The 25,063-nt window shown below is 36.9% G+C and overlaps 1 protein-coding gene across 7 annotated transcripts in view; it reads left to right on the top strand.

Moving 5' to 3' along the window:
• col14a1a (collagen, type XIV, alpha 1a) overlaps positions 1–25,063 on the top strand; it is a 143,710-nt gene that overhangs the window by 9,874 nt on the left and 108,773 nt on the right. For 6 of the 7 annotated variants that reach the window (XM_077209533.1, XM_077209539.1, XM_077209520.1 and 3 more), the window contains exons 4-6: positions 4,322–4,465; positions 4,744–4,830; positions 24,775–24,930. In XM_077209533.1, the coding sequence (XP_077065648.1) occupies positions 4,322–4,465; positions 4,744–4,830; positions 24,775–24,930 (387 nt within the window). The remainder of the gene's footprint in view (positions 1–4,321; positions 4,466–4,743; positions 4,831–24,774; positions 24,931–25,063) is intronic. The other variant, XM_077209543.1, reaches the window with a different exon arrangement.

Raw genomic sequence — 25,063 nt, 5'->3', positions numbered from 1 at the left:
CACTGCCAAAAGAACCAAAACCTTCAATGACCATGAGATTACTGTGTAATTACTGTGTGATTTCATGTAATATTCAAATTTTCTGAGATTTTGAATTTGTGGTTTTCACAAGCTGTAAGCCATAATCATCAAAATTATAACAAATAAAGGCTTGAGATATCTCACTTTGCATGTAATGAGTCTATATACTATACAAGTTTAACTTTTTTAACGGAGTTACTGAAATAAAATCAAGTTTTTGCTGATATTCTAATTATATGACCAGCACCTGTAGTGTAGAAACCATAGTGGACGTTATTTAGTGCAGTCATTCAATCCCACAATGCACCGCAATAACGAGTGTACGTTGTACACTCAACAGCTAGAAAATACCCATAATGCACTATGAGAGTCGTGCACCAAATGAATTCCCGTGTCTGACCAGAAGATGGTGCCTGCAGCTGAATCATCCATCCATCCATTTTCCAAATCGTTGGTCCAATGTAGCTACAGCATAATATCATACAGGTATAAATTCCTTTTTAATTAATTATTAAATTGTTTGATTAAGGTTTATACATCGTTTCCAGGATTTCAAGATAAATCTTTTCATTTCTACTGGAGCTGTCAGTTTGCTAAGTTTCAAATGATTAAATGTACCAACAGCCATATCACCCTGTAGCCCAAGACTGGTTGCCCACTGAAGCTAAGCAGGGTTGAGCCTGGTCAGTACCTGGATGGGAGACCTCCTGTGAAAACCAGGTTGCTGCTGGAAGAGGTGTTAGTGAGGCCAGTAGCGGGTGCTCACCCTGTGGTCTGTGTGGGTCCTAATGCCCCAGTATAGTGAGGACACTATACTGTAACAAGCACCGTCCTTCGGATGAGATGTCAAACCGAGGTCAAACTCTGTGGTCATTAAAAAATCCCATGGCACTTCTCGTAAAATAGTAGAGGTGTAACCCCGATGTTCTCGCCGAATTCCCTCCATTTGGCCCTTGCCAATCATGGCCTCCTAATAATCCCCATCCATTGAATTGGCTCTATCAATCTCTCTCCTCTCCACCTATAGCTGTTGTGTTGTGAGTGAACTGGTGCCGTTATACTGTGGCTGCAAGCACAAACTATGCAAAAGCGGCAGCCCTTCGGCGCACTCAGTGTACAAATTCACTGACTCGTTTTCATTCACTCCCTCACGTGAACTATATTAGTGGACTAATGTAGGGAATAGTGAAGGAGGGTATGAGGGCGATTTTGGACACAGCCTAAGTGTGTTCGACTTGAAGTGCCATTGCGCAGACCGATCTATTAGAGACCAGACAACTCCTTATGCTTTCAAATTGCTCTCGCGGTACTTTGAGGTCATACACTATTCGGATTGAGCAGCGCCACTTCAAGTTGAACATACCTACTGACAAATACTCTAGTTAGAAATAAAAAATTGCATTCGGATGCACACAAAGGTATGTTTTGGCCCAGGACATATACTGGAATACGTTTCTCCTGAGCACAAACAAAAACTGAATAGACAAAGTAACAAAACAATGTTTTCGGTTCGGAAGCAACTTTGGCCAATTATGAAAACAGAAAATTATGTATTGGGAAGCACAAATTGATTTCTATCTATTTTTAGAGGTAACTATAGACAATTTTCCCCTCGAAAGTCCTTTGCTCCACTCGCTTTAAAAATCAAAGCCGGAAGTGAGACGTTTGCTTGTGACAAAGCGATTCTGTCCTTTGGTCTCATTTAAACAAATGAAAATTGGAGTTCTTTGATGTTGTCGTAAGAACCAGTGACAGTTTTCTGTCTGTAGCAATCTTCTTTTACTTTCCTATGAAGCGTGAAGTGCATAGTCATCACCAAACTGTGGCTCTCCAGTTCTGACTCCCTTTGCTGTGAGTCTAACCCCAATCATGCTCCCGCTGCTGCTGAATAAGCAACTTTCACTCCCCTTCTATTGATCTCTCGGTAAGCCACGAGGATTTTAATCAGGATCATTGGTCAGAGATCTGAATTGCAGGGGCAGGCTTCTTCATCACATTGAGGGACTGTGATACGAGTATGCTGCTGTTCAGGCATGACTGATTAAAAGAAGCAATACATTTTGGCTGCACTTCTACAGTAGTTCATCACTATGTTTTTTGCACTATTTTAAATCATTCAGCCCCTTAATGTCCCAGATGTATATGGCTTCATTTCTGCGGAAAGCAAATTGAGATCTCTGTGAATCCTTATAATGGAATGGATGGAACCCTCAAAGTTAATGCTTCACAAGACATGCAGTCAGTGAGAGCTCTCATTGTCATGTTTTGTTTGAGCACATGGATTGTAGTTGTGTTCATTGGCCATGTGCTCTTGTTTTTTGTCATGTTTGTTTCTATGTGCCATGTGGTCTCCTGTCTATTGTCTTAACCCCGCTCATCCTATGATCTGATTATTGGATCAGTTGCCTCACCTGCTCTCTCTCTTTACCCTCCTTGTTTGCTGCCCTATTTATTCTCCTTGTGTTTGCAGTCATGTGCCAGTTTGTCGTCCCATATGTGCCCCTTATGTTCCATCCCTGCTGTATCAAGCCCTGTCTTGCCAGCCTTGCCATTTTATTCCCCCCCCCCCACTTTATTTTTATTTTGTATTAATAAAGCCCATCCACTCTGCACAATTGAGTCAACCCCAACCCTGACACATGAAGTGAAACCATAGTTGTGTAAGGAAAAATATTAATATTTTAAACTTTTTATTTTAAACTCTTCCAATTGTTTTACATATACGTTCACTTAACATAAACATCAGCATGTTGTGAAGCGTGAAGTAAGCATGTTCTAAAGTTCAGTGTTGGGTGTAATGCATTACTAAGTAATGAATTACTGTAATTTAATATTTTCCCTTGAAATGTAAAGTAAGGGATTACTCTTAATTTTTCTGTAAAATAATTACAGTTACTTCTGATGTAATTGCATTAATTACTCTGTATAACAATATTATATTAATAGTGGATTTAACCTAAACATTTTACGTCTAATCAATGTGAAAATGTATGTTTCTAATGTAACCTTCTCCCTTAAATACTTTGTTCAATTCAAGAATAATTTATGCAATTTTATATTATTTATTTGAAAGAATTAAAAGATTATTTATCCTTGTATTGTTCAACTGGTCAAGGTTGATAGGGGATTAAGCAAGTAATTAGTAAAGTAATAAGTTATCCAATACGTTTTAGAGAGAGTAATTATACTTTTATACTTAATCTAATTACAATGTTGAAGATGTAATTAGTGGCTAGTCATTGATTACTTTTTAGAGTCAAGCATTAACTCATGAACGCACGTACATGTATGACATGTATGTTTGCCAGTTGGTTTAAAATATTAGTATTTTTTGATGAGGGTGAGCAAATAATTTAAGGGAATTTTCATTTTTTGGGTGGAGTATCCCTTTAAGTTAGTGAAAGTTGTTTTTTTCTTTCTTTCCTAGTTCACAAAATTACCCTAAGCAAACATTTCTTTGAAGTCATAATCCCAGATTTGTCACTAGGCAGGGATGTCATGAAGCGAGAAAGATGAGTTTGTGGCCAAGACCTTTTAGAACAGACCATTTGTCACTGTCAATACTGCAAACGAACTTCATGAAGTTGTTTGCTGTGCAATGACCATAAAGCTACCACCCACATATTGTATTTGGGTGCTAACTTGGCATCAAAACTTTTCAGGCCAGTACTATTCCTCTTCTGGCTCGATTTGTGGAAGAGTAGAGCAAAGCTGTTTTGGACGGGTTGTTTCTCAGGCTATTTTGGACATTGTGTGCTTTTGCATCTGACTTGGATCAGTTTGTTTTAGATGTCCGGGCTTGATATAATGGGATACTCCATTCATCAACAACTGTGAGTGTTTTTGAAATTGTTAATGGACCATCTATCCATGGACCAGACTTTTCTCTAAACAAATACTCAGAACAGACATTAATACAATACATTAAATAAAAAAATAAAATAAGATAAAACATATATAAATATATTTTCCAATTGTCAAAGAAATATGTATTTAATTCACAAAAATATATTTATATATATATATTATATTTTTATATATTTTTTATATTTTTACTTTTTTTGGCAAAGTGATTTGTTAATTTATTATTTTATTTTGTTCCCTCCAGACAGATTATTAATTATTATTAATAGCATAATCATTACGAGCATTACTCCCCTCTGACATTGCACCTAAACAAACTGCTTGGCATTGACAGTCAGACACTGGTTTTGAAAGGTTTCTGAATAGAAACAAGCATGCAAGACAGTGCATACTAACCATAATCTCTCTGATTTCTCTGACTTGTTTCTGATGACAGGTGGGGAAACAAGCGAGTTGCAAATTGCAAGGGGAGAGAATAAAGCAATAATAAAGGATTTTAATCCCAGGAAGGAGTATGCAGTCAAGGTTATAGCTGTGAGTGGAAACCTGCACAGCCGAGCACTTCAGGGAAAATACACTGGTATGAAATACCTTGTTTCTTTGAAGCAATCCCACTGAAATGGATTGCAAGTGAAAATAATGTGTTTGATTGTAGCCTCCTGTGTGTTTTAAGACAGAATTGAAATAGTGCCTTGACAATAACTGCTGCAGTTGTACATAGGGACACTGTCTATACAAAATATATAGGGCTACATGTTTACAATTAGTTTAAATTTTGTTATACATATACAATATTTATATATCTATAAATGTATGACACAGTATTTTGGACTTTAATCCCTCATGTGTCTTCAACAGAAAACCTGAGCAGTGATGGAGACACCACTCAGCCTCAAAGACTGAAAGAAGCTGGACCCGTGGAAGAGGGCAATGAGATCTCAGGAGGTAGAGCCAATGTTTTACCTCTCCAGATGGAAATTTTACTGCTCAGATGTTGCTTTTTCATAGTGGCTCAGGATCCTTAATGGAGTTCTCAGTGATTTTTCAAGTTTCAAGTTTCAGATGTTAAAGTCCTTTTTTCATACAGTAATAATCTGTTCTCATGTTGTCATAACTATTTTATGAACTGGCGATTTCGTATGAAGATTGGGGTGTAAGCAGGTTGTCTGAAAGCGTATGAATGAGGTCCTGCATACAGTATCCTATGAATTCGCCACCAATTTGTCAATGTGTAAAATTAAAAATTTTAATTGAGAGCGTGTTGTTAAAAGATTTAAATAGATAGCTCAAGTTAATTTCTCCCTAGTCTTGAGAGGATTTGTTGATATTGAAATCTCTGATTTTTGATGGCAAACTTTGGTATCTTGGGAAATTTGAACACCGTTTATGACGTTGTTGAAAGCATGTGAGGCTCTTTTTCTGCAAGAAGCAATACATGAAAATCGCTCATTTCAGACACAGCTGAGATGTTAAAATGATCTCTCTTGTGATTTTTCTTTCCTACGGGTTCTTCTCTCTTCTGGGTCTCACTTTTGTCTTCCTTTTTTAGGTCACCTCTTTCTTTTATCTTTCACTTTTTAACATTATAAGCTATATGGATTTCTCCATACGATCTTCTGAGACTTATTTTTGCTGTTTTTCCATTGAGAGCTGCCCTCTTGTCCTTATACAATGAAGTATAAGGACCCTAACTGTTTGAAATTGCAGAGGGCACCTCTCTGTAGGTCCCATATTTGCCGGTTTTAATATCCCTGGCATACTTGACAAAATGACCATGTACAAGAAGTCAGAGTCAAAGATGATGTCCTGTCTGAACGTTTCCACTGGAGTCTCTCAGGGCCAGACCTTAGCCACAACTCAGTCAAATATCAGAGCAATTTGTTACAATTCTGAGGGTATTACGTACACAAAAGTATCCATGCTGTATTTTTGACCAAAATGAAATGTACCAATGAAACCAAGAAGGATGAATGCGAGGGAAAGGTTACTGAGCTCATGGTTGACTGTGCACAAGACGTGTCTCCAGTTCCTCTAAGCTAGCTTTTAGCTGGACTCAAAAGAGAGTTCAGCTTTGTCTAGCTGTTAACATTGATGTTTAGTGGGTGTAAAAATAGCTCAGGCTGCTTGGAGGCTGAAATGGGCTCTTAAGGCGAGACACTGCAGGCAAAAACATCGTTTTTTTTTCACTGGTCAATTTTGAGATTTTGGATATTTGTCTTCAATAACATGTCTTCTTTCATACTTGTGGTGAAAAAAAGTTCGAAATACACATTTAGGTCTTTATTTTACTACACTTTGTCTGTTTGTGTCTGTAGATTTCTCATAAATTCATCAAAAGTTGTCGTTTTAAATCATCCCTCTGCTCCGCGATCGCGATCTGCACTTTGTCATCACACACACCGTTAGAAAGCTCTCTCTCTCGTGTACAATATTGTCGGATCCAAATACTGTCATTTCCTTTTTATCAGCAACCAATCGTGAAAGTAAAACGGGGGATTTTACTCTAAATGCGCAATCTCATTGGCTGATGCTAAATCTTTAAAGCCCGTTTTCTCAAAATGACTTTTCTCTTATACTCCAAGTCCGAAATCTCCACTTCAGTAGCACCTGTATACACCAAACTTTCCAGTCTTGTACCTAGTTATATTATGAAGACATTTACAGAGGGATTTGTAAATATATTATTCCTAGCCTGATTTATATAACATTTTATTCCAAAAAACATGGCGAAAATCATTTTTTTAAGGCTATTGGCAGTGTTCTGATTTACACGATAACAAAAGTAGATATCCATAAATCCCTCTGTAATTTTTTTCCCCATCTAATATGTGAACACAATGAAAAAAATAATTTTTAACCTGGCTTTATCCAATACTCAGATTTCGTTTTTTGAAATATATGCAAATTAGCGCATATTTAATTAGATAATGCCTCATTTGCATATTTAAACATTAAATTACAGAAAACTTGTAATACATTTTTTTCTCATCTTAATGTAGGTAATCAACTGGCAAAGTTTCATGGTGATATCTGCTAGTTAAAAAAATTACCCTATTCATTCACCTGTAGTGTCTCGCCTTAAGTGAAGCATTTAACTTGGGTCTCTCTGTAGGACGGCAGCTTTTGTGCTACATGGTCTTGCATCTGAGTCTTTAATTTCGAGCCCCTCAGTGCGCCTGCCAACAGTTTGAAATTGGTAGTGCTCACACAGTCCTTAGCTGTCCCGTTTTCCTCTTCAGACTACCGTCATAGTGGGCAGGATTTGGCAAATGGACTCCAAGTGGGTGGTGGAGCTCTGATTCTGTTCAGTTTTGTTAAGACTGACAGCGCTTTGATTATGACTGAGCACTAATTTGATTCTCTGGTTAAGATCTCATTAGCGCCGAATAACAATGAGATAATATTTCAAGCCAAGAACTTGGTGATGGGAAGTACACACAAGGGGGTTATCGCTGGCACAAGGCATATCCAGACAGATAGATGATGCCCTGCTATCCGCGCATGTGTGCACGCTGGTGGGTTGGGATGGTGGGCTATCACAAAATCAGACTCTCCTTTGATGTGCCATCCCTGGGAATCTGTCCAAGCAGACAGAATGAAAGTAAATGGTTATCTGAGCATCCGGGTACATCGGTGTGGGCTGTGAAACGGCCCTTTGAGCTCAACAAAAAGGTCAAATTTTTATATCTCTCTTCTCTCCCAATCCTTTTATTCTCAAATGAGCGTTTCCAGAAGAAAATTGAAAGGTGTCATAAACACAAAGCTGTTGCCTTAATTTCTCACCAAACACGACTTTACGAGATGTCTGTAATTGTGATTCATGCTCAACATCTGTGGATATAAATGGGGAAAATAAATAAATTGCAGCCAGCAGCCAGCAAACTCTGCAGTCAAGTGAACAAACAAACACTCAAATGGCAAGCAGTAATACTTATGTATATATGGCTAGCATACACTTACCAGCTTTTCAACAAATCAGTTACAGACTGCAAGTTAATAAGCATTTCCCATTTTTATATATACTGTACCGTCCCAAAAAAATGTGGTCTGTAAGATTTTTCTAAAAGATTTTTCAGCACGGACACATTAATAGTGACAGTATAAAAGATTTCAATTCGAAGTAAATGCTGCTCTTTTAAACTTTCTTTTAATTAAAGAATATATAATGGTTTCCACAAAAATATTAGGCAGGAAAACTGTTTTCAACACTGATAATAATAATAAATGTTTTTTATAGCAGCAAATCGGCATTTTAAAATGATTTTCGAAGGATCAATGTTGGACAGGAGTTATAATTCTGAAAATTCAGCTTTGCCATCACAGGAATAAATAAAATATAAATTAAAATATAAAAGTTAAATTGTAACAGTATTTTACAATATTACTGTTTTTTACTGTATTTTTCATTAAATAAATAAATAAATAAATAAAACCAAAAACTCTTACCAACCTCAAATGGTATGGTGTTTATATTGATCCATCATGACATCAAATACTGGAACAAACCGTTGTAGAAGTAGCAGAGATTTTGATTTATCCCAGTGACTCAAATCTTTAGAATCTGTTCATTAAAAAGGATTTGTTTATTTGAGTTCTTCAATGATTCTTTCTACAGGTTTCATTGCAAGTAGGTGGCAACAAGTCATTGAATAATACATTGACGACCAAAACAATAACTGCATACAACATAGACGGGCATTATGCAAAATGTCTTTTCTAGTGACGTAGAACAATAACGCAATGGGATTCGAATTGACGACTCGTTTAGGCGGTTCTTTTTTGGGAGACAATGGCTTTATCCGAAACCGCCCCCTAATCCCTCAATCACTATTCCCTACGTTAGTCCACTAATACAATTCACTTGAAAGAGTGAATGAAAACGAGTGAGCAAATTCGGACAGGCATTAAGCTATATTGGCTGCACACTCGTTATTGTGGTGCATTGTGGGATTGAATGAGTGCACACGATAATGTCCACTATGGTTTCGGACACCACTAAAAATGGCTGTCCCCTCAAATAATGCCCTATTTAAAGGTATAGGGGGCGATTTCGGATTCAGCCAATAACTTTATTGTACACTTTCGCCTTTACATAAAGTTAACATTCACAAACAGCTATATTACACACTGCATGAAAGGGAATATTTGAAAAACCATAATAGGGGCACTTTAAAGATCAATTGGAAAACACTAGAAACATGCAGCAGCAGTTATGTTTATTTAATGAGAAAGATGTTCAGAATGCAACTTCCGCTGTCTGGGCGTGATAGTCTTTGTCTGGGCTTGCTGGAAAAGGTGGCGGGGGTCAGTGGTCACGTCTGTTTCAGACAAAGCTCCCTTCTCCTGCCTCCCGATAATAGTGTGGGAGGAGAAGCCTGATAATGGTCTTTTCTGACCTTTTTTTTGTCAAAGGGCAGGGCACTGGACTAAGATGAGAGGGCTGTTATTTAGGAATTCAGTACCTGTAGTCACTGTAATCTAGAGAGAGATGATATCACCCCTTGAGAGTACCCAAGGTGACTGTGCTTTGCTTCACCTCAGATGACCTTTTTTCTAATGAAAATCGGCCTCACCTGATGGTATTTTTAATGTGAGATTTTTTGCAGAGGGAGCTGCTTTTAATAAAGGATCGTTGGTGTAGAACATTATTCTTGGATGTGCTGTATAAGGTGCAGAGATGGCTGTCATTTAAAGCGCTCCGCTACCCCGCATTAGGGTGTGCGACGCACTGGGAATACTAATAATGTCTATTTTGGCTCCGGTCTCAGGTGGCAGGCTGCTGAGGTTAGCAGTGATAAGGGCGACTCTATGGATCTTCCTCCTCACAAGGAGGAAGGAGCTCCAGGACTTTCTCTGAAGGAGACTTTCGGAGTGTGACGTCTTATCTGGCCCAGCGGCCCACTGGTGGAGGGAGCCGATAGGCAGAGCGCGTGGCAACCGCAGCTGCGTCAAATCGCAGATAGACCACTTTTTGCTGTGTCAGCTCAACTACGTTTTAAAATGTTCTGCTCAGTGTTGTGCAATTCACATCTGTCTGGTGGTGCTTTCATGAATACTTTTATATGACTACAGCACATTCGAATGACAAATAAGTATATGCCCTACCAAATTATTTAAATGTTAATCACAGATTTATGCATTCTTCAGGGAGGCTTTCAAACACGCACAACTTAATTTAAACGATATCTGTTGTTGTTGCTATGATAAGCCTGCCCTATCTTAAACACAGGCAATGATTGGTTGTTAATCAGGCAATCAAAGAATATTGATCAAGGAAGCTTTCAGGCATGGTCACAGTTATTTCAACAGTACTGGTAGTACATACAATAAAATAAAATCGGAATTTTAATATTTCATAAATCAATCAATAAGGGCCTGATGTCCCTTCAATGATTTGTAATTACTTGTTTTTAATAAGTAATGTTATTTAGAACTTTCACTGGTTCCATTTAATTCCGGTTCTGATACCTCTTAATGGTCCACTTAATGATTGTCTTAAATTATTTTTTATATTTTGAACAAAAAAAAGCCAACAGTTTGATAATATTTATGTTTTACATAATTATCAGGGAAAAATATGAAATATCAATACTAAAAGTAAATATTATATTTTATTAATTAATTAATTTTTATAATATACCACTGACAAAACACCCAATTCAGTTATCATTTAGGGCAGTGTTTCTCAACCGGTGGGTTGCAAAAAAAAGAAGAAGTATTTTCTGTTGTGAGACCTTTATTTTAAAAGACGTACGTAAAAGCTGTTAATTCTTCTGTTAGACGCTGTTAGTGCTGGGATGGTACTTGAGAGTGAGAACCATTGATCTAGACTACACTGGTCATGCTCTATGTTTTCTTTATTGACTAAAAATAACCTACTCAAAAATGGTTATTTGTTTAAGAATCTGTGTGGTTTTGATTTACTAAAAGAACAGATTCAAAGTAGTCATTAGTTTGGGAATCAGATTGCACTGATTGTATGGTATGTTTTTGTTTCATTAAAAATAAAACTACTATTTAAAAGAGTCATTAGATGGGTAATACTGAATCAGACTAGACTAGACTGAATTGTGTATGTTTAAGAATCTGTATGGTAATAGAATCAAAAGAGTCATTCGTTTTGAAATCAGGAAATGCTGGTTATGCTGTATGGTTTTGATTCACTAAAAGAATAGATAAAAAGGGTCATTCGTTCGCGAATCTGACTTGATTGATGTATGTTTCACGCTTTATACATTCGGTAGTTTCTACAAGAAAGATTATCAGACTAACTACCAAGTCTTTAAGTTCCAGGCTGATCGCTTGTTCTGCAGCCGTTCCCTCTTATTCTTGTGCTGATTAAGTGAGCGTATTTGGAATCTGTTTTGTGATTAATTTGTAGTAGCACTGGTGTAATCACATCAGCCATATTGCAAGAGAGAGCGCCGATCTTTGCTGTGCCAGATGTGAAACCAAAGGCCATTACAACTGCTTAGCGTCACACATCTGTCCACCTGGCCTTTTGCCCATACTAAGCAAACAAACTCAGATGGGCCAGCTGTTTATTAAGGCCTGATTGAATTTTTCATTACAACTACAGTACTAGATCAGGAAGTCCACAAAAGACCTGTTATAGCCATTAGGCAGAATCAGCGTGTGTAAGGGATAAACCGCTGTTGAATTCATTTCAATAGTGCTGTTTCGTGACCGTCATGGCCGTCTAGGGACCAGGGGTTTGAATTAAACTAAAGCTGTTAGGCGATTTGTTTCCTCTCTAATCTGGTCCCTTCATGCGATAGAAATACTTTTCTTTGGGATCGGAACATTAAAGACAGATCAATGTCCAGTCCCATAGCGAATTTTGCTTTCTATGACCCTTTGTTTGTTTATTAATCTGTTACCGTACACTCCAAAAAACTTTATGCATTTGAATTGCGTATTAAAATCTCCATCCTTTTGAATTGTTACATTTTTAACATAAACTTAATGTGATGCACATTTGTCAGTCATTCATAAATAAAACGGGTTGAAACTGGAAAAAACTTCTGTTATAGTACTAATAAATATTATGTGTATAATATAACCAGGTTTAGTATTTTACCAGTTTAATTTATGTATACCTGACAAATATGCAACACATTATTAGTTATTTATTCATTTGTTTCCATTTAAACTGTAATCCGAATGGATGGATATTTTATGTGCAATTAAATCTTATATTTAGGCCTGAAAATATCGTTTTTAGTTACTATAGGTGTTCCAGCAGGAAGTAGAGGTAAATTACAACCCCCATACATGAGACTATTGCAGTGGGACACCCTGGTTCATGCCTGATTTAATATCCCTTCCTGTAATTAAGAGAGAGGGCAGCTCAGGGCCAGTGAGGCTCTGATGTAATCATCAAGAGTTGGTATAATGCCTGGAGAGCCGTATATTTAATCTGTGTGTGTGTGTGTGTGCCAATGTGCTTTTGCCGGGGTCTCAGATCAATGAACAAGAGTTGCCGTTTATAGTGGAAATTTCACATTGTCCATGTTTCTCTGCTTCAAACACGCAGTGAGAATATGAAGAGCAGATCCGACGGCTGTAACATTGTGAATGGTACATGATTGTGTCATTCTGATGATGAGGTTACTGATGTGAGAATATATTGCGTTGGACAGATCTTTTTTTCTTACTACTTACCAAATCTGTCACATTTGACACTTGCAAAAAGGCTGTGGTAATGCGCTGCAAAAATATACACATTTTAATCAGTATTTTTGTCTTATTTTCCAGTTAAAGTACCTAAATATATTCAAACAAGATCAAACGAACATTTCATAAGATATTACGAGATGTTTTTAGATAATATTTATTAAATTAAGTTTAATTTTCCTACCCCGTTAGCTTATTTTATTTGTTTATTTCAGCTTAAACTTAAAAAAAAAAACTTAAACATTATCTGTCTAAAAAATTGATTTATATATTAAGGCAAAAACAAGTTTGGGGTCAATAAAAAATTTTTTTGTTTGAAAGAAATTAATGTTTATTCAGCAACAATGCATTTGATCACCATTGATCAATTGATCACCAAGTGTTAGTAAAGTCATTTTTAAGGTTACAAAATATTTATAAGACAAATAAATGCTGTTCTTTTAAACTTACTATTGATCACAGATTCCTGAAAAAAATGTCTTGTTTGCACAGAAATATTAAGCAGCACAACTTTCCAAATCAGCAAGTCAGCACATTAGGATGATTTCTGAATCATGTGACAGTATATATGCTGTGTATATAGATACTGAAAAACAAGACTCTTTCTCTTTGTGTCCCCTGACCATCTCTGTCCTATTTTGTTTCCTCTTTTCTCTTACTGTATTTTCTTTCATTTTGCTCAAGTCAACTCTCACCTTGCATGTGACCTACAGGACGTCTGCTGCACGCTAATACAAGTCTCTGCTAAGGTGTGTGATGGGTATTTACAACGCTCTTCTCTGGTGTGGTAATAAAACCTCTGCCCCAGTGCCTCCCACCGGGGGAATCAGTAATAATCCAGCGGGGCATAACTGTGAATATATGTGTGGAGCTTGTCCTCTGCACAAGCACCATTAAGCATCTGGGAGTATGATGTGTTGGTCCCTCTCCATGAATTCATATGTCTAGGAGGAGAGTTTGGCAGCGATTCAGGGTCATTAAGATTTTAAATCTAGGATGAAATCCTCTTTAGGGAACAATGCAATATTATAATAAAAAGACATTGTGATGAAACACTGCAAAAATCATTTTCTTTATCAGCATTTTTGTTTTCCAGTAAAAATATGTAACCTTATTATATATATTTATATTTATATATAATTTATATTTAAAACAAAATGTAAATATTTGATGACAAATTTTAAGAAACTTTTTAAAAAACTTTTAAAAAATCAGAAATGGCAATTAACTGAAATAAACAATTCTAATTCTATTAAAATAAAACCAAAATAAAATAAAATTAAAGCTAAATAAAAACATTAAACAAAAACTAATCAAATAAATGACAAAAGCACAACAAAATGACTAAGCTTTAAACTAAAATTTAAATGAAAAGTGAAAATGTACAAATAGAAATTAATTCAAAATATGAATAAATACTATAATAATATATAAATGATATCAAAATAGCACTGAATCTCTGAGACGTCCTAATATCTTATACAATATTGCTTTGTGTGTAAATGTAATACTTTTTAAAGGATGTTTAAAGGATTTTTAGATTTGAAAAACAAGACAAAAATAATTAAATTCAAATTAAGAAATTAATTTCTTTTTGCGGGATACTTTTTGTGGTCAGATTGAAGCTGATATGTGTATCTTTCCTAAGAGCACAAATTCTCATTACATTTGAATATAACGCCTAAAATGGGGGCAACCCAACAACTGTCTGTTTAAAGCCGTGTTGGGCGGCTAATGGATGACTCAATAAGGAGTTCTCCTCAGACACCTCGCCCATATAAAGTGCCAGCGCTCGAGGCCTGAGGGAAGGCACAACTCGAGGGCAAACTGATATTTTCTTAACATCTGTCAAACCTTTGAGAGGAAGCACGCTCAGCTTCTAAAATGTATCGCCACGTTAATCTCCAGTTTATCATTTACTTAGGTTCTGCCCTCCCTCGGGATTTAGTAATGCCTCCGGTCATTTTTTCCAAGGACTGTTTTTTATGATGCACACGCATGGAGACCGAGATTCGGTGTGGTGTGTGGGCTGGTTTGACTGGCAGTTGATGAAACACAGAGTTGGATATTAGTGGCTCTTGTGGGATAGCGATTCTCTGTCCTGTCCTTCACCTGCACATGAGAAGAAGGTCAGAGATCGGACTGAACTGAAGCTGATGTAGGGGGGGTTCTGAACATAAAAAGTAGTTCACTCATTACAGCAAAGGACACTAGGAGGGTGAGGTGGGCTTTTCTCGCTCTTTCTTTCTCATCCACATTATTTCCCTCTCTGGCACTAATTCCCCGTGCTCACATTTCAAAGTCTTTCTCTAAAACGGTAAATGCTAAAGTGCAACATCTCTCAAAGCTGTTGCCACTTTTAGACTGCACCCTGTCTGGCCTATAGCTTAATGAAAATGAGTACTAATTAACCCCTATGAGGATCACCTATATAATGACATCTGGGGAAGTGCTAGTCATATTGATATCTCGGATGACTGCAACATGATGATGTAATGGGATACAAGTAATGGATGATGTACAATCAGAAGGTCATTATCACAAAATGACCACCAAGAGGTATATGAAGTGGATGAAACTTGTATGTCCTGTCCACCTTATTTAAAGCTGCAGTCTGTAGTTTTTCCTCTTTGTCGCCATCTCTGTGCGAAATCTGCAATTACAGTTATTCGCGGAATTATCTACTTTACGTGGGTTGTGCCTCGGCACGGCACAGCGCGGATGAATCCAATGTTTTGAGGAGAATGTGCGTCTGTCAGTCACCGGGCCTATGTGGATACTGTCATTCGGAATCACAGATTCTACTTTTTGGAAGTATGAACAACATAATATATAAAATATATATACATAATATATACGGATATATACGTAGGGCAAATATTAGACGCTTGAAAAGTGTACAACACGGGGGCTCTGCGTCTTGCATATATTCCTCTCTACAAATCGGAGATTAATTCAGCTGTCAGTGCTCTTATAAATCTGACTTTCTCCACGTTGCTGCAGTAAGTTATCAGAGGGGATTTCACTCTAAATTCTCCCCTTTCCAGCAGTCAAGAAACATCAAAGATCATTGAATTAAGTTTTATCCATTCCTCACTAGTCATTGGCAGACCCAGTAGGTAACATAGAGTGGCAATATTTGGAGAACTGCCTGCACACATCTTCCATCCGAAGATTCTGAACGCTCTTTTTTTCTTTTTTTTTTTAAAAGTTGTTTTTCGAAAAAGATTCAAACTCACAACCTCCTGCACTCAAAGAATAGTTCACGAACCCCCCCAACTCCACTGTTTGTCAGTGGAAAACAAAAGAATATATTTTGAAAGCCAGCGGGGTCCAAACAACAACTAACTTTTATTGTATGAACAAAACAAAAAAACAAACAAAAAACACACAAAAACAACATCAAACTAAATAAAACAACACAAACCAACACAAAATAAAAACCAAAACATCAAACGACATGCAACAAAACCGAAACAAAACATAAAACACCAACAAAACACCAAACAAATGTTTTTATGTATCTTTTTCCACTAAAGAAAAAAAGAAACTCAGGTTTGCAAGCACATGAGGGTAAATAAAGGATGACAGAATTTTCATGGGCACTAATATGCATTAATGGTAACACGTTAGTTTAGGGTCCAATTCTCTCTATAAACTAGTTGCTTATTATCCGTATTATTATCAGGCTTATTATCAGGCGTATAATCATTTGGGTAGATGTGTAAGCTAGATTTATACCTATTTTTTCACATCTTCGTGGACACCACAATGATTCCCTCATGTGGTAATATTTTTCCTTGTAATTATGTATGGTTTGAAAAAATGGGAACTGCTGCGTCTGTGTAAATGAGAGAAGCAAAGGGTATGAGCGTTGTGCACACGCTACATTATGGCCAAGCATGCGCCCTTAAAATAGCATCTGAATAACGCGCCACTGACTTTAGACTAGGTTTTTCCTGGTCTGTGGTGGAATTGTTTTCTAAAACTGCAAAATAGCTCCAGGAAATGTTTGCGCCAGAACATGACTCCTCTATTCGCTGAACCACCCCTGGAAGCGCAAGTTCTTTCCCTAATTTACCGACGTGCATCTGTGGAAGGAAAAGTCCACTGTGCGTCGGGTGCAAAATAGGAACGATACATGCGTCGGTGTACAAAGTCATTTGCGCTGGGTGCAAGATGCAGTAGACTCTGCTGGGTACAAGGCCCAAAGACTCTTTATTAGTTGCTGATGCAGTTAAAATGAATTAATGGTTTAGTTCCACATGAGCTTATAATCAGAACCCCCAAGACAAGAAAACTTAGAAAACCTAGAAATGCCTCAGTGTAGCAGATTTTTGCCACATATAAAGGTCAAATAAATAGCTTAGCGGTCATTCTGCAGCATTTTTGACTGCAGGATGACCAAGTATTTCAGAAAGCTGTGTAATAAAAAAATTGATTCCAAGATTCCAACACTTGTGGATTCTCTTCTAGGCTCTTGGACAGTTTGCATATGCATGGAGTTGAATCAGAGACAATTTACTACCTTGCTAAGTTACTTGCTAAGTTACTCGTTATGTGCAGTGTAGAGTCACTGTATGTTTTATAATATATGTAAATGGTGTGTCTGATGGCATTTATTGAAAAAGAGGAACACTGATACAGTGTGTTTTTATTATTGATTAGCCTTCTGGGCATTATACCCAAGAGAGGCTTATTGCATGTATACCTTTTCTCTGAAATACATTTCTGGAAGTTCAGAAAAGTTGTGTTGACCATCGATCTCAGCGTGTGATGCAACTATCTTTCTTCAGCAATCTTTGACAAGCCGAGGCAGCCTTGCTTCGTAGCCACGATTACCCAAACCCTGTAGGTTTCTGTTTTATATTTATTTGTGCCTATAACATCACTTCTCCTTTTGTGAGAGCCCAGTTAGCAGATGCTTTATATAGTGTGTAGCCGAAGGGCAGTTTGGAAATTAGCGGTGACATGTTCAAAGTGTCTAGAGGCCTTTTCGGTCTGTGCCTGTTCCCACGCAAACCCCAGACGGGGTGTAAAACAATCCCTCCAGCCCAGACATAGCCCAAAGCCTGCGCTTTAGTAAAAATGCTGCTTGAAAATAATACAAGCATCCCAAAAATTAAATAAATATCAGACAGAATTACAACATAGTCAATTTCATTCCCAGATAAATGGAGGCCCCGCAATAAATCATCTTTGTGTCTGGGAGAAATGGTCATCTGAAAAAAAAAGACATGAGCTTGTAAAGAAGCCGTGGACTGCAGACCGTATTAATGATTGAAATTCCTTTACTTTGAAGGATTGGATCCTTTCAATGTGGTATGGAAGCTATTAGATTGGGCAGAATTATTTGGACATTCTCAGAGGGAGGCTTAGAGGCATCTGATGTTTTTTTACATGACAGTGAATTCAACATAAGGCACATGATTGGTCAATATTCATGAATCCAATTTCTGTTTGGTCAAACACTGAGGGTACATTCTTAGATCCATCATCTGCTGCACTTAAATGAACCATATAGTTTACAGTTGAATAACATTTAAATGAAAAGAAGCATATTGAACAGACTGGTTAGTGTGCAGACTGAGCGTGTCTGGTCTGAAAATGCCTGACCTCTTTAGTGCTGAATGAGAATGAGAATCTAACAGGAGTGCTATGAGAATGAGAATAGTAATCATTACAGTTTCCAGCTGGTCTGCCTGGAGGAATCTAGACGTGGGCTGCATCACTGCTCCCACACGTCAACATCACAAATGCTCTTCTTCGCTCTCATAACTCCGTTCCACACCGTAGGTTCGTGTCTGGTAGGAGAGCCGGAACCGGGGGGCCCCGGGTCTGCGTTTCCCACTTTCAGCCCACTCAACCAAACTTAGTCAGATGATATTCAAATGTATACCTGACTCCCAAAGACAAGTGCATTTCTGATACAGGATATAGTTTGCTGTAGTTACTGATTTTAATTTTTCACAAACAAATGTGCATTTACTTACAGTATAGTTATAATCAATCAGTGAAACATATATATTTTATCTGTATTATCTTGATCATTATTTCTAGTGAATTAAAATTTTACATGATTGAAAATAAAAAGAATAAAAGGTGATATCAAAATTTTCTACAAATCTTTCTGATGCTGATCATTTTTGTGTTTTGGCTGATAACTGTTAAATGACAGATATTAAAATTATTTTCTATTGAAAAAAAATCCAATTAATTATCCAATATCAGGTAATATCCACTATTGTTCAAATGTTTGGGGCTGGTAAGATTGTTTTAAGTTTTTAAAAGACCTGAGGCTGAAATTATTTGATAATACTGTGTTTATGTGATAATGTCTAAGTTTATGTGATAATACTGTGAAATATTTTTACAATTTAAAATAACTATTTTACCCAAATAGGTAACACTTTATAATAACTGCATCTAAAGTGAGGACTAGTTATGGCTTGTAAAGCATTTATAAAGGAGATTTAAAGGCTGTTAAATATGTCTATGTTCTGTATCACAGTGTTGTGTTTGTTTCATTTTTCTGTTTAGAAGATAACTGAGTCTTTAAATCTCCTTTATAAATGCTTTACAAGGCATGAATAGTCCTCACTTTAGATGCGCTCACAAAAATAGTTAACTGACCACTACTAAATGCTTTATGACTACCTGAATTTACTACATTTACCTACACTTTCTAAGTGATCTTATGAACCACTGACAACTCTTAAATAAACTGGTTTGTAAATAATGCTATACTTAATTTAGAAATTATTCATTAATCATTAACAAAGAATGAAAATACAAATATTAAACACAATGTAGATATGCTTATAAATAATTTAAAAAAACATTTATAGCTGTATTTATAAACTGCTTTTTAATGTCCATTAATGCTTTATAAATGATGAATTAACTGTTTACTCATGCTTAACTAATGATTAATAGCGTGCAGTTATTATAAAGTGTTACCAAAAAAGGTATTTTAATTTAACTTAAAATTAAAATGTAACTTTAATATGGTTTAAATATCAAGAAACATTTATTATTATTGTCAATAATAAAAATGGTTGTGCTGCTTAATATTTTTGTGGAAAGTGATACTTTTTTTCAGGATTCTTTGAGAATAGAAAGTTCAAAAGAATAGCATTTAGTTGAAGTAGAAATCTTTTTTACATTAGAAACTTATTGAATGCCTCCTTGTTGAAAATATATATTACTGACTATAAACATTTGAACAGCAGTATATCCAAATAAAAATCGGTAATATTTGCTGATAACCAATATGGTCCAGGTGTATCATGCATCTCTAAGAACTATCTGAGCCATACTGCCTTTATATATTTCAGTGCCAAATCAGCACAACCTAATTCATAATCACGAGCAGAGCCTTATGTAGTGACGCCACAACCCGCCAATCCTTCTCCCAATCTAAAACTTGTTCCACAGCACTGTGCTCTCAGCCCTCTGTAAACTCGAATTCCCCCTTTATTTCTTCTTGTCACTTCAAGTCCTATTAAGAGGGAAAATGACATGCTTAAATGTCTTATAGGCCTCTTTCAGTTTCCCCCAAAAGCCCTAGAAGAGCCCCGGCTGTTGCATACTATCTATCCTTTCGGTTTATTTAGATGGAGTGGACTGATTAACTTTGTGTGCTTTTTAGAACAAAGGCGCCCATTCTTCGCCCATTGTTTTGGCAGTTGGCTATGTTGCTCTGCTGACGTCACAACCCATAGCATACTTGGCATGGCCGGCAGTCTGAGCGAGAGCTGAATTAGGAGAGGGGAATAAAGCTGCCGTAATAAAAAGCTCGACAGAGGCTAGATAGATCTGCCGCCCTCCTCTCACTTTTTCAGTGACCTCTGTCTTGCTTTTTTAGGATGTAGAAAAAGTGGGAATAGAGGGGGAAATCTGTTGGTGAGAGTTGTGAACCTTCATTGAATGTTATTTAAACATGCTCCTGAGAGTACCAGGCGGGCTCTTCTTCTGGATATACCTTTTATCGCACTCCACTCTTCAGTCGCCTTTTTCCCTTTCCTCTCTCTCCTGTTGATATGCTACTTTAGCTCAAAAATGGGGCTCTATTTTAACTTCCAAAACACACCCATTACTCATCAAGAGAATAGGGACAACACTTTTAGACCATGCACCGGGCGCGCCGACCATTTTTATCGTCGTTAAGCTAGCAAAAGTGGATTCGGACACGACCTAAGTGCACTTGCGTCCTCTGCTTTAGAGCATGCGCTTAGGTCGTGTCCGAATCCACTTTTGCTAGCTTAACGACGATAAAAATGGTCGGCGCGCCCGGTGCATGGTCTAAAAGGGTTGTCCCTATTCTCTTGATGAGTAATGGGTGTGTTTTGCAAGTCATGTGCCATAAACCAATCAGAGTCTCATCTCACATTCCCTTTAAATGCCATTTGTGCTGTGCCGTGGCAGATTCACTATTTACATGGAGGAATTTACAAGCGAAACGACTGAACGCTTCTCCAGAGAGCAAATAATAATCCTTTTATTTTCATTATTTGGGATGTTTGCGTGCTGCTGTGCGTCCCTGTGTGTGTAATAAGCAAAGTGTACGTGCGTTGTGTACCCGCCTATAGGCTCAAATTACTAATGCACTCTTTAAATAACAAAAAAAATATTGCGCCATTGACTTTAGACCAGGTTTCAGTTGGTCAATGGCGCAGTCTATTTCAGTTGCCTCAAAATAGCAACACATCTCGTTTTCAAATTGACGCAAATGCGCCTTGGCGCTGCATTGTTCCGGATGTATGATAGGGCCCATGTTATGTTATGTTATGTATGTTATGTTTTATGTTATGTTATGTTATGTTATGTTATGTTATGTTATGTTATGTTATGTTATGTTATGTTACACTATGGTATGTTACACTATTTTATGTTATGTTATGTTATGTTACACTATGTTATGTTACACTATGTTATGTTGCACTATTATGTTATGTTGTACTATTATGTTATGTTATATGTTATGTAAGTTTTTAAATAAATTGATACTTTTATTGAGCAAAGATGCACTAAACAAAAGGGACAGTGAATATATTTATATTGTTTAAAATAAATACTGTTCTTAAAAAAACGGTACTCATCAAAAAACAAAAATCTTCCACAAAAACTGCATAACACTGCACAGTTGTTATCAACACTGATAATAATAAATTATTTTGGTGAGACTGTCAGCATATTAAGAACCACTTCAGATATCAAGCAGTCTGTTATAACCTCAGGCTTCCTATATCTTTATCCCTTCAACATCCCTGTATTTCTTAATGACTTCACCTCAAAGAGAGTTTAAAGGTGGCCAAAAAGACATGCTTACTAAAAACTCACTCATTATTCAAAATGTTGAAAGAGCAAGAATTCTCCTTCCCCCCACATTAGTAGTCTAGACACCGCAGCGACAAGGGAGTCAAGATAGCTGACAAATTTTTGACACGAGAGTTGTGACAGGAACAGCACGAGTGTCTATTCAGTAGTTAATCTTAATATGCATCTAATGAGAACAATAAACGTGACCTACCACGGGACCTGACTGTGGCGTCTCACCTCTAGTGAATATTTCATATGTCTGGAGACTGCCATGGTACACACAGACAACGACGACGACACTAAAGCCAGAAAAGGCATAATTAATGAAGCTATACATGCACAGTGCATTTATTAAGCCGCCACTGCTGTGATTTTGCATTCATGAAGGATGCGAAAGAGTTGATTGCATTGTCTGTCGTGTTAATCTCATTTGCTTGTCTCTTCTTCTTTTCCTCCAGCATATGTATGATTGAGAGCTCCCAGAGGACGTCCCGCAAGCCAAAAGAGCTTGTGCAGCCCGACAGCATTGCAGCAAGCACTTCCATGGCATCCTATTGCAATCGCATGACCTTTATGGGTTTTCCAAGGCGGCAATGAGGAGTCTGTTGCTTAGTAGATAAGTCCAGGGTCACTTAGGGCTTAATAAATCGATGTTGCCGGATCTCTGATGGGTCTGATGTATCCTCACCTCTGAATCTCAGGATACAATCAGCCCTGTGTTCTCTGATAGAGGAGCTAGCGTGGATTAGTGATACCAGGGCTCTCAATGGCTCACTGATAACAGCAGAAGGTACCTGTGTCTTGACAAGCCACTCTTTGTGTAGTGACATGGATCGAACTACGCCACTATTTGCAGACATAAATAGTTAGAGAGGAATTAAGAAGCGCAGGAGTTAATTAAGCATCTTGCAGCAATCGAATTGCGATTTTTATTGAGTGTTTTCTCAGAGCCGAATCGTTTCGTTGTGGTAAAACTAAACTGATTCAATAGACATGCCTAATAGATTTGCCTGCCATGATGGGCTTTTCAGTACCTGTCTATACTGTGGTAGTTCACTCAAAAATGAGAATTATTTTCTTTATTTAAAAGAAAAGTCTTTATTTACATACCTTGATGTTTTTTTATATGTCATTTTTTATTCATGAAACACAAAAAGGTAATAATGAAAGTCAATGAGGGATGAGGCTGTCATGCTCCACAACACATACATAACAATACATAACAAAAAAATAACATAGAAGTATAAAAGTGATACATATGACATATGTGCTACATTGCCTAAAAGTTTTTTTATAATCATATGATAGCTGTATGTAATAAATATTGTATACAAAAGTATATACAAAAAGAAATACATCAAAACTATCAATTAATACAATAACATAAAATGTAAATCCTTATTCACTGAAAATCTTCTCACAAGATCAAAATTTAAATTCATTGAAAATTGTCACATAATGGGTTCAAATTTGTCATTATTTACTGAAAACATTCACATAAGAGATAAATTAGATGGTTTTTACTGAACAATATTCACATAAGTGATAAATTAAATAATTATGTACTGAAAATATTCACATAATAAATAACATTTTAAATTCATCATTATTCACTGAAAATCTTATCACGGGATCAAACTATAAATTCTTTGAAAATTGTCGCATAAGATATCAACATTTGACTAGTTATTCACTGAAAATCTTCACTTAATAGGCATAATAATCTTGACACACTCATGAGAGAGTAACAATATACGATTAGTGAATGAATTGTTCTTTTGAGTCAGATATTTTTGATGACACAAAACTGAATCGTTCATTACAAATCAAAGATTTGGTTCTCGAGTTCTGAACTGTTTGATTCTGGTGGTCCCAACAGTTAGCGACTCATTGAAATAAAAGATTATTTGAAAAATACATTTTTGTCAGTGCCTCGCCAAAAAATATCAAATCAAATAAAAGCAATATAAGTTATATTGACTTTACTTTTATGGTCCTTTTGCATATTTTTTTAAGTCCTCAGGCACTTCCGTTATATTGAAAGTTTTTTTTTTTTAATCGTTTGTGTTCCATGGAAGAATGAAAATCTGGTTCGGAAAGAAATGTTTGTTTTTTTTTTACCGAAATTTACATTTCTTTAAATTTCTCCACTTTTAAGCTTTTAGAAACATGTTATTAGTCCCAGATTAAGAGCCTCCATTGTCTACTCGCTGCCATCTTTGTGTCAACGGGTTTCTTCGTATTCATGTCTGCGACTAGAGTTTATAGTTTTTCCTTGTTCTGTATTTCAACCCTCTGTAGATGGTGCCAAACACTAATGCTCTTATAGAGAAGACTTGTATCATGCCATAAGGCCTTCTGTGAAAATAAATGATTGAGGGAGGAACAAAACAGACTCCCATGATGCAGTGCTGAGCTCTGTGGTCCTGCGCTCCTCAGATTTACTGCCCGTACTGACACTTCATCACTTTACCCCCGCTGTGTGTGTATGTGTAGTTATTGCACAGTAGGGCTGCCAGGAGTTACCGTCACACTCACAGAGACATAAACACACATATGATTTGATCGAGTTTCAAGATGCCATCAGTTGTCTCTAACCGGTGTGGATCCCAGAGCTGTTCTCACTATTGCTGTTAAAAATTGAAAGAGTAAAATAATTTTGCTTTGGTTGATTGTTGCCGCTGTGTTCATAAATCATACATGTGCTTCCCTGCCCTATGATGATACTTTGTGCAATGACAAAGTGGTTCAATAAAACCGTACCTGCATTCACAGACCGCAGACTGCTGAGTTTGTTTGTTTCTTCAGGGGACAATAGCCATGTGGGACTGTATAAGTGCAACGACGTTCAATTTTCTTTTTCTGTTTCTCTGTCTATCTCTCATAATCCAGTGGATCAGTTTGTATGCACAACTCCTGCCGTCGCAGATATTGTCATCCTGGTCGATGGATCTTGGAGTATCGGAAGAATCAATTTCCGTCTGGTCCGCATGTTCCTTGAAAACCTGGTCAACGCCTTCGATGTGGGAATAGACAAAACCCGGATTGGTGGGTCCCATGAATTCACTCTTATTCATTCGTAATAATTCACTCACTGTTTTGACCTAAACATAGATTTACAGGATCATTTATTAATTTAGGGAACTTTTCAATTGATCTATAAAATGCCAATGTGTTCCCT

Source organism: Siphateles boraxobius, unplaced genomic scaffold (assembly GCF_051911475.1).
Source record: "Siphateles boraxobius isolate OS27281-9 unplaced genomic scaffold, OSU_SipBor_1 12, whole genome shotgun sequence".
Classification (NCBI taxonomy): domain Eukaryota; kingdom Metazoa; phylum Chordata; class Actinopteri; order Cypriniformes; family Leuciscidae; genus Siphateles; species Siphateles boraxobius.
This window is presented reverse-complemented; position numbering and strand designations above follow the sequence as displayed.